The 10711-nt window shown below is 37.8% G+C and overlaps 4 protein-coding genes across 4 annotated transcripts; 1 reads left to right on the forward strand and 3 right to left on the reverse strand.

Moving 5' to 3' along the window:
• LOC107623736 lies at positions 1–1328 on the forward strand. Its single transcript, XM_016326094.2, has 4 exons — positions 1–17; positions 155–212; positions 480–734; positions 881–1328. Exons 2-4 carry the CDS (start codon positions 186–188, stop codon positions 1031–1033), a joined length of 435 nt encoding a protein of 144 aa, XP_016181580.1. The 5' UTR covers positions 1–17; positions 155–185; the 3' UTR covers positions 1034–1328.
• On the reverse strand, positions 2071–3596 carry LOC107623735 (putative pentatricopeptide repeat-containing protein At1g74400). Its single transcript, XM_016326093.2, has one exon. The coding sequence runs from the start codon at positions 3549–3551 to the stop codon at positions 2247–2249; it is 1305 nt and encodes a 434-aa protein (XP_016181579.1). The 5' UTR covers positions 3552–3596; the 3' UTR covers positions 2071–2246.
• LOC107623733 (pentatricopeptide repeat-containing protein At5g61400) lies at positions 4187–5782 on the reverse strand. Its single transcript, XM_016326092.2, has one exon. The coding sequence runs from the start codon at positions 5780–5782 to the stop codon at positions 4187–4189; it is 1596 nt and encodes a 531-aa protein (XP_016181578.2).
• On the reverse strand, positions 5959–7165 carry LOC107622456 (vesicle transport v-SNARE 11-like). The gene is made up of 5 exons (XM_016324352.2): positions 7026–7165; positions 6905–6963; positions 6583–6750; positions 6340–6513; positions 5959–6266 (listed from the first exon to the last, which is right to left on the reverse strand). The coding sequence occupies exons 1-5, from the start codon at positions 7117–7119 to the stop codon at positions 6114–6116; spliced, it is 648 nt and encodes a 215-aa protein (XP_016179838.1). The 5' UTR covers positions 7120–7165; the 3' UTR covers positions 5959–6113.

Here is a 10711-nt window from a genome sequence, read left to right on the forward strand (position 1 = left end):
ATCGCCAATGGTGCTTTGTATGATGTTTCTCTGCCATAAGTAGTTTGGCATTTCTTTTATAACTTATCAAAAATTATGTTGATTACTTGACATAATGATGTTAAATCCAGTTTTTCTCATTATATTTTCTATTTTTTTTTTTGTTTTTCTGCAGATAAGCCAATGGATTTCAAGTATAATAAAAGATGGTGACACGAGAATTACCATTCTTTGTAAGTCTTTTTTAGGTTTTAACTTACAAGTTTTGCTTGTTAGCACTATATAACATAGGGACATAACTTGGGATGTTTCCTCTGCCTCCTTAAATCAATTATTTGTTTTTGAATTATGATTAATTGCTGTATTCAAAAACTTCATCTGCTTATGTGATCATAGTTTCATGAATGCCATTCATTTTGATGCATTCAAATGAGAGATAGGTATTGATGGGTTCAAATTCTTTATAGTTTTCTTATTTTATTTCTGTGGCATCTTCACAGACACTACGAACTCCAGCTCTTGTTCCAGATGACAAAGATCCTGGTTGGTCTAGAACTGCGCAAAAGGTTCCTTTGGAAAATCTCAAGCAAAGGATTCAGGGTGTTGTTAGAGGACTCTTGGTTTACCAAGAGGATCCAAGAATTGGTCCTTTCTTGCTTCTGGGAGCATTAATTTCTATGGGTACCATTTGGTTCCGAAGGAACCAACAAGCTCAGACATCTGAATCAAATCCACAAAGTCAACCAAGTTCTGAGGTAATTTTTGGCTAAATCTTGCATAGCAGAACATGTATCACATTCTGGTATTTTTTCACATCTTTGGTTTTGGAAAATAATTCAACATTTTATAAGGAGAAAAAGTAATATAAGGAATGTACTATCTCTGCCTTTCATTATGACAGGAACCTTCCCAGGATGAAAGAAATCGGAGACCAAGAGATGGTCTCCGAAGGCGGCAAACTAAAGATTCGACTAAAAATCAGCATCCTTCTATGACGGATTCGGAACCAAAGGGTGCTTATCAAATGCCACTTTCAGATTCTGAATCTGAGTAGTTTCAACATGGTTTCTCCTTGAAGGAAAGTAGCTTTTCAAGACACAGTGCTATATGGTCTGAACACTAATTAGGCTCCTAGTTGAAGCCTTTAGAACATGATACTAGGCTGTCAGCATGTCAACTCGAGATTAGGGCGTATACTACTGATGTCACGCTGATTAGAAGCTAACTTGATTTTCTTTGTATATAGATGTTATTAAACTTTCCTGCTCCGATCATAGAAATTTATTTGAATTTGGTGTTTCGATTAAAACATTTACTCTCAAATGGTTTCATTCTTTAAGCTTGGTGCCTACAAAATTGAGAGCTCTATGGAGTGAGCGTATATTACGTGTGCAAAAGGCTTTAATAGTTGATTCATATATGATTTTGCAAAGGAGATAAGGTCCCACCAGCAGAGTTTGCAAAGGTAATTTTCTTTGAGTTTAATTGCATTTGGTAGGGTTCTTAAGTTAGTGGGTGGTCTGTTCAAACATCATTGCTAATGTAGCAATATATGATTCATATATCTCCATCATTTGTTCATATTTCTTTTTAAGTTGTTATTGAGTTTTCAATTCATTGTGGGACTAAGAATCTTATTTTTGGTTGAGTATCATAAGCATGATTGGTGCAGAATTCTTGGAAAGAAGAAACAGGAATCTATTCATTTAGAATAAACTACCCCATTGCTGACCATGAAAGATTTAAATTCCGACAATTCTAACCATGAAATATGTAAGCTATTTTCGGGATTCCTTCCTTCTATACAACTAACTCATTCTTGCTATATATTTTCCAACAATTTTAATTCGATTAAATAAATAAAATTACTACTAGCACTATGTTAATATGTTCTCCTGGAAAGAAGGGGAAAAAAGAAAGAGAGGATCAAAGAAGCTTAATGTATTTTATTTTTACCTTATTTAAAAACTCAAAAGCTACTATTGTGTCATTAATCATGGAGGTTAATTTTGACGTATTATTAGTTTATACTGCCATAACCATACCTATCAATTTTGATAAACTAAGCTGGCAGAAAATTCACCTCGAGCCTTTGACAAAGAGCTTTTTACCTTAATTGAAAGGTGTCATTTGATGATAAATATTATCATTTTTCTTTTCATGGTTACAAAGTTTGTTTACAACTTAACAGCTTTGCTGAATTTGCTTCTATATCTAAACGACCCTTTCATAGGTATTCTGATTAGCAAGGTATATCTTTCCCTCTTCTAAGGATTATTGACAATTACAAATTCACCAACTCCACTTGTCACCTCAATGGAACTGCAACCAGGAGCTCTTGATTGTTTGATCTGATTCCTAGCAATCATCTTGTTATTCCACATCCTTTTATCTGCATAAATATTGGACAAAGCAACACTATCACCCACATAGTTAGGGTCCAACTTGAGCAGTTTCTCCCGAGCTTCTGCAGCTAGCTCCAGTTCACCATGGAGGCTGCAAGCCCCCAGCAAGGTTCGCCAAATGACTGCATTAGACTGCACCGGCATCTCCATAATAAAGTAATATGCGTCTTTTAGACAACCACCTCTACATAAAAGATCCACCATGCAGCCAAAGTGAGCCTCTCTAGGCCGAATGCCGTAATCCTCGGTCATACTTCTGAAATGTTGCTTCCCTTCCTCAACCAATCCTGCATGGCTGCAAGCCATTAAAACTCCTATGAAGGTTACATCGTTTGGGACTACGTTGAAGCCCGTGTTCATTTCTGAGAAAAGCTCAAGAGCTTCATATGCTTGACCATGCAGCGCATGCCCCACAATCATGGACGTCCAAGTTGTGACATCTTTGATCTTTGTGCTGTCAAACAATCTCCTTGCTGTAGTGATATCCCCACATTTAGCATACATGTTAATGAGAGCATTATTCAAGCACAAATCTATTTTCAGCCCTCCTTTGCGCCGGATGAAATTATGAATCGAATTACCCAGTTCCAGTGCCCCAGTATCAGCACATGCGGAGAGAGCAACTGTTACTGTGACTTGATCAGGTTCGACATTGTCCATCTGCATCATTCTGAACGTCTCTAAGGCTTTGTTGGGTTTATGATTGTCAACATATGCAGAAATCAAAGAGGTCCAACATACAATGTTCTTAGTGGGCATTTCATCAAATACTTGGTGGGCACTGCACAGGTTTCCCCCTTCAGCATACACTTTCAGAAGTGATGTCTGGAGTTGGACTATGTCTTTGTATCCAAATTTTGTGATGAGACCATGCAATTGTTTTCCATGGATTGAGGAATGTCTCTTGTTGCAGGCTTTGAGGGCAAACAGGAAAGTGAAGCTGTCTATTGAGTTGAAAGTGGTTCTTTCTCTCATCAAATATCTGAAGTGTAGCAGCACTTTGGTGGGGTTGTTACCATCAAGGTACTTCTTAAGGGTCTGGTTTGGCTTTGGTGGCTTGAGGATATTGTGGAACTGGGCTTTGCGATTCGACGTAGACATGGGTACATAAACCAACTTGTTCACACTCCTTTGAACCAAAGGGGTGAACCATTTCAAGGGTGTCATGAATGAACCGTGTAAGTGACTCACAAATACGAAACAACAATGCTATGTGGTTAGCAGAAATCTGATATCATGCATTGATGAATATACTTTCGTTGACACTTTTGGCCAGTATTCATAGCAGAAATGTTCTATTTTTTCATTTTTATTTTTATTTTTATTGTTTGTCGAAACCACATATATCCTCCTATTGGGCAATCATTCTAGAGCAATACAACTCTTTGGGTAGCAAAACTTTTCCTTTTGAGTTTTGATACATCTGCATACAGGGGCTTGAATTATGAAATCTCTGATTCAACTAGCACTACCTCCTAATTCAGCTGTGCTTATTGGTCTAATCTATTTAGAGCTGTCGAAATTTTTTTTTCTTTTTTTCTTGAAAAACAAAAAAGGAGCTGATTAAGAATGCTGCATACCATCTTCTTCCATTAAATACTCAGAACACAAATGAGCTGATCTCAGATATCCATTCTCTTGATAGCCCCTAGACAATACACGATGTACCGAAGCGTTTTGCACAACCCCCGTCTTCACCATGTCTGCATGCAGCATCATTACATCAAGCATGTGCTTGTATCGGAAATGTGCTTGCAACATTATAACATAAACTAGCATGTCTGGTTGGAAACCATTATGTCTCATATCCGCAAAAACTTAGTTGCCTTAAAAATTTGTCCATCTTTGCACAAACCTTGAACTAAAATCACATACGTCACATTGTTTGGAGAATACAGGCTGCTATGCATTTTAACTCCAGCGAAACCAGCTCGGGTTTTCTCCAAGAACAGTTTGATTGCATCAGATGTTCTTCCGTCTTTCAGAAGGCCATCAATTAAACAACTAAATGTAAACGCATTTGGTGTTAATCCTGCATCAAGCATCTCCTTGAGCAGCCTGAAAGCCTCTTTCATGTTCCCGTGCTTGCAATGCCCGTCAATCAGAGCTGTGTAAGTCACCACATCCGGCACAAGACCTTTGATTACCATTTCTGTGTACATGCCCATTGCAGCATTTACACTCCTGTTCTTGCAAAACCCATCAATCAACGTAGAATACGTTATGACATTGGGTTCAATTTTCCTTTCAACCATTTCAGAGCACACCTCAATGGCCTTCTCCATATTGCCTTTCTTGCAGTACCCATCAATCATCACATTATATGTCACAGAATTCGCAAGAACTCCTGCAGCCTCCATCTTCTGCATCAAACCCTCAGCTTCTTCCAATCTCCCCAAGTCGCACAGACCCTTAATGAGGATATTGTAAGTGAAAACATCCGGAGAGATTTTAGACCTTTCCATTTCTAGCTTCCAACGCATTGCTTCTGACAAGTTCCCAGCCTTACAGCATCCGTCAATCAAAGAATTATAAGCATACGCGTTAGGGACAACCCCGAATTTTGCCATATACACAAAGCAATTCCTTGCCGTTTTCAGATCCCCCACCACCTTGCACAGAATATCTATCATAGTAGTAAATGTGACAACATTAGGGTGCAATCCATGCCAGAGCATTTCAGCATACAACTCGAAAACCCGGATCACATTAGCTACCTTGCCATAACCATCCATGAGAGTCTTATAAGTGTACAAATTAGGCGCCACTCCGGATTCCCTCATCAAACGGAAGACGCCCTCGGCATCTCCCATTCGACCCTCATTGCAAAGAACACTGATCATAATAGTGTAAACCACAACGGTTGGTTCAATTTTGCGGTGGAGCATTTCATCAAATAGCTTGCGTGCACCAACAGAATCAGCTTGGCTGCAGCAGCCCTGCATCAAAATGCCGTAGCTCACAACGGTAGGGGAGAATCCACGCGACACCATGTCCCCATAGACCTCCCACAGTGAATCAAATCTGTGGGTGTTGACGAGGGCGTGAAGAAGCGCGTTGCAAGCCTTCAAGAGAGGCAAAGAAGAGACGTTTCTATACACCGAAAGAGCTTCTTGGACATGACCCAATTCGCAGAAGGCGACTATGAGGACGGAAGCCAAGTTGGGTGCTTGGGAGTGGGTGAGCGCGTGGAAGAGGGAGGAGCAGGCGGTGTGGGAATTGGAGAGGACGAGTTGTTTGGTGAGTGAGATGGCTCTGGAGAAGTTGGTTTGAGAGATGACGGTTGAGGAAGGTTGAGGAGGGTGGCGTTGGGTGGAAGCGTGGTTGAAGAGGCGTAGGGCAGTCGGGAATGTGCGATTGGGACTGAGACGACCGGCGACGTACTTCAACTTCCACATTGGATGGATTCATGAATCATGAATTCATGATTCCACCTCCTTAGCTTTTTAGTTTTTTTTTTTGGTTTTCCATGGTATCCCCCATCCCGACAGGCCAAGAACTAATCCGTCGCGGTACTGAGCTCCATTTAAGGGTTTGTTGCTGACCAATGAGTTGCTGCATGCACAAGGCGGGATTCGAACCCCGACATTTGCTTAAGCGGACTAATGAGCTAACCACTAGACCAACCCAACTTGGTTCCTTAGCTTTTTAGTTACTCTATGAAGCTGCCGCTAATTTCTTTTATTTTTATTTTAAATATAAAAATAAGTATTGTTACATGAAAGGGGGCTAACGAGAGAGTTTAATGGTTAAGATAACTATAATTGCAAGGACTATGGCTGCCATGAAGGAGCCAAGAATCCACTTATTCCTACTCATCCTTCTTGAGATGGCTGTCAAAATCTTCTTGCTTTTGTCGATGTTATCATCCACTCCATGAAGCTGCATTGCATTGCGTATATGGTTAGTTAGTTAGTTAGTTAGTAAGGTGAGTGGTACTAAATCTTGAAGTTACCGTGTTGTGGGCATGAAGTAGTGACTGGCGTTGTTGATGCAAATCTTGGAGGATGGCGGCGCCAAGCTCCTCTGTTTCCAGCATGCTTCTCCTGCTCTCCTTTATTCTTTCAGACGACTGATTCAATCTCTCTGTAGACATTACCAGTCTTTCTCTGTGATCGTTTGATGACACCTGCATGCTATCATCATTACATCAACTAATTAACTACCAAAACAGAGCAAGAAGAATGATACCAACCGCCAATGTATCAGCCTGTCCCAATTCCAACAACTCATCATTATTAGTAGCCGATGTGATTCTTTTAAGCTCACTTTTCAAGTTGTTCAAATCCGTTTTGTATTCCCTTAACTTGACAAGAAGAGATGCCTTCATGCTTGCGCTCCTTGCTTCAAGCTCCATTTTTCGAATCTAGATATATATATAACAAGGTGAAAACTAAGGTGAAGTCTACTTCACGTGAAGTCGACTGCACCTGAGTTTCCACCGTATAACAAATATCAATCACCAGACATTTCAAAATATTAACTAAAAATGACGACGTGCACAAGTCTTGTTGTTGTACCAATGTATCACCATCATCGATTCCAGCTTTTATTTCAGAAATTTTCAGCTTCTTCTGCTCTGCACCACAGAACTAATTAATTATTTTCTAAAAAGCAAATCAAAGAAAGAACTATTACTACCTCCATCAAGAGAAGAGGCTGCACTGCATTGTCTTGACAGATTTGAAGACAGCTCACAGTATTGACGCTCGTAACCTTCAAACACCGCACTCATTTTTCCTAATTTCCACCACCAAATGTACTTCACATTTCAATTCTATTCAAATAAACTTGATCTAAAATGAAATCTTGAAATAGTGTTTAAAAAATTGATCTGAAATTAAATGATTTCCATCTGTGATCGTCATTATTTTCTAATTTTTCATGTTAATTTTGTTTTCTCAAAGAAATTGAATCTCGAAAAGTTGTGGCTTTTATAATACCGTAGCTGAGATTGGCGGGAGCGTTGGCCTTAGATTGATCGGAGGAGAGGCTACGTTGCTTGTGAAATCGAAGAATCGAAGAAGAATAACAACGAAACTTGCTTAATTGCTTAAGCTTAATACGCTTGAATTTTAATTATATTAACCTCTCTTTATTATATTACTTTGTTATTCCCTTGATTATTTATTTCTTTATCTAGATTAATGTAATGTGAGATCATTAAGTCTATAACTTCCTCTAAAGATAGATACTGATTTGATATTATAAAGGAGCAGCAAAATATACAATAATCACTTTTTAGCTTTTATATAAGCCCAATATAATATTATTCCAAGAAATTTGGAAACTAAAGTAGTGTCTAACACGCTAATGAGTAATAGCTCAAATGGCATAGTCTCCTCATACTCAATTAAGAGGTTACGAATTCGAGTCTCTTATCTTTGGTAAAAAAAAAATAGTCTTTAAAAAAATAAGGTAATTAGATTACTCTCCAAATTTGGTTAATTCAAATTTCATCTTATTATTCTATCTACAAACTGATGAATTGTATCACATATATCAAACATTTTTTTTATGAACATACATACATACATATGCATATATAGAGCGAAAAAATTTGGAAAGCTACCTAAGGCTATACAGAGAACGTGCTCACGTTATGCAGAGGGACAGGTTAGAGACAAAAACATGATGTGAAGATGGACATGTTGTAGAGGGATCCGATCTCATATTCTATTAGATTATATTATTATATAAACAAAAGCATAAATTAAAATGAAAAACGATGAACAATTAGTAGTAAACATGTATGTGTGCGTATTTTCAAGAAAAATAGAATATAAGCATAACCAAGTTGACAGGGGTGTACATGGACCCGGGCCACATTAGGTTTGGCTTAATTCAGACTCGACCCAAAATATAGATCGGACGTAATTTTTAGATCCTAACCCAATCTTAGATTCGATGAAACCTACGCACCTTCGGATCGGGTAAAAATCGAATAAAAACCGGATGAAAACCAGGTCTTTAGCATGTAAAAATCACATAATCTCCAACTATTATTTCACAATTCACATAGTAAAATTTATTTAAAAAAATATAACAAGAACCAACACTTCTCTAAAATTAAAGCATAACCATAACCAATATTAATATTGTCTAATAACACCAAATATTTAAATCAATACAAATAACACAATATTATGCATTAGTCTAAAGTCTTATGCATTTTAAACATAAAACATTAACTTATAATCTTATAATGACTAATAGCACAAAATATTAAGGTTTACAATATTTAAATTTCACATAAGAATAGCTATCATTCACCACTAATAACACAAAATATTAATTGTGTATGATGACCGGACCATCGAGTCGAGTTCGGGTGACCCGTGCAATGGTTCGAATCCGACCCGAAATAATGACCGGATCTATTTTTGAGACCCTTACCCGACCCTAGACCCGATAAAATCACACTAAATTAGCCCCTAAAATATTCGAGACCAGGCCAAGTCTTCGGGTCGGACCGAACCATGTACACCTCTTCAAGTTGCGATGCTTTTTCTCTCTGTCGTTGGGCATTTGTCATTTGCCATGTATTGTGGTCTACGTGCTTTATGTTGAATATACAAAAATTCTCACATTCTCAATCTCTACTCATAAATCAAAGGGTAAATCACACAAACAGGTATGAGTCTTTGATTCACGATTAGAGTGCATACATATATGCTTAACCTGATTGATTTAATGGCAATAATTGCATTCATATGTGATATTTTTGGTGACTGAAATAAATTAAACAAAGAAAAACAAAATAAACAAAATAAGGAACTGCCTAAATAGAGGGACAGTCCCGTTTAAGACTACTCTTAAACTCCTCCCAAGGTGAAAGAAGCTCCACATGCGAAAGTTGTACCTTCATCGCCATCTTTGCCATAGTATCTGCCACCGTGTTTGCATCTCTCATAATCAAACGAAAGTCAACCCGCCAATTCCAATGCATGATATCTCTTATTTTGAGCACCAGTGGATCAATAAACCCAAAACCATCTTGAGTAACAAGATTAAATGCTTCCACACAATCCGTCTCACAAATAACATCTTGTTGACCCACATCCCAAACTAAGAGATATCCTCTCCAAATAGCAAACAATTCTCCTTGAAGAATACTATTACTCTCAATCATTCCCAAACACCCCCTTTGCCAGCTCCCATTACAATCTCTAATAACACAAACAAAACTAACACTATCACCCGAACCAAAATAACTAGCATCACAATTAATCTTAAAAGTACCAATGGATGGGGGATTCCACTCATCTATGCTTTCATTGCATATAAACTGTAAGTTATATCTAATGTCATTGTGAGTAGGGCTGGAAGTGAGTCAAGCCAGCTCATGAGCCAGCTCGAACTCGACTCGTTAACAGTTCGATAAGCTAAGCTCATGAGCTAGTGAGCCAAGCTTGAGCCTGAAATTGAGCTCATAAATTAAATGAGTCGAGCTTGAGCTTGGATAAGCTCAGCTCATTAGCTCGTGAGCTCGAGCCAGCTCGTGAACTTTTGGTGAGCCGAGTTTGAGTTTAAGAAATAAGCTCGATTGTAAATGAGTCGAGCCGTGAACCAAGCTCAATTTTCGTGAGCCGAGCTTGAGTTTGGTCTAGCTCGGCTCAGCTTGGCTCACTTCCAGCCCTAATTGTGAGACAGCAAACAGGTATGCTAACTAAGACAACGCGCTAACAATATCTAACAAATTAAACATGGTTGTCATTATTTGAAATCAAAGCACATCTATTACCCAACAACCATTAATAATTCAGATTTTTCTAACAAGAATCTCTTGCAAATACCCTAATCACTTAATACTCTCTACTCTCTCTCTCCCTCCGTTAATATACTGGAAAGAGCAGAAATGTTTGGTAGCCAAAGAAAATTAGCCAAAAATAACCATAACTTATTTTATTTAGTATTCATTAATTATTGTGATAATTAATAAATATTAAATAAGACAAGTTTTGGCTGTTTAGCATTACTTAAAAAGTGAAGGTGAGTATATTATTTTTGTACAAAGATTTCTACTCATCAGTGATACTTCAAAGTTTTATTCTTCAAATCTCAGCTGGCAAATTGTATATATAAGCAATGAAATAACTACATCATTAATATTTTAAGGGATATTTATTATTGTCGTCATCAAATAATTTGGTTACCTTTTTTTTTTCTTTGATAAGTTTTCACCCTCTCGGAAATCTCGAACATGGAAAAAGAGTTACAGAGACTCAAAAACAACAAAACAAGCACACTAAGAAATAAAACAATAATAACAACCAACAAACAACAAGCAACAGACAACAAAGAATAGAAAAAAGTTGCACCTAATT

The sequence above is a fragment of the Arachis ipaensis genome, chromosome B10 (genome assembly GCF_000816755.2).
Source record: "Arachis ipaensis cultivar K30076 chromosome B10, Araip1.1, whole genome shotgun sequence".
Lineage (NCBI taxonomy): Eukaryota > Viridiplantae > Streptophyta > Magnoliopsida > Fabales > Fabaceae > Arachis > Arachis ipaensis.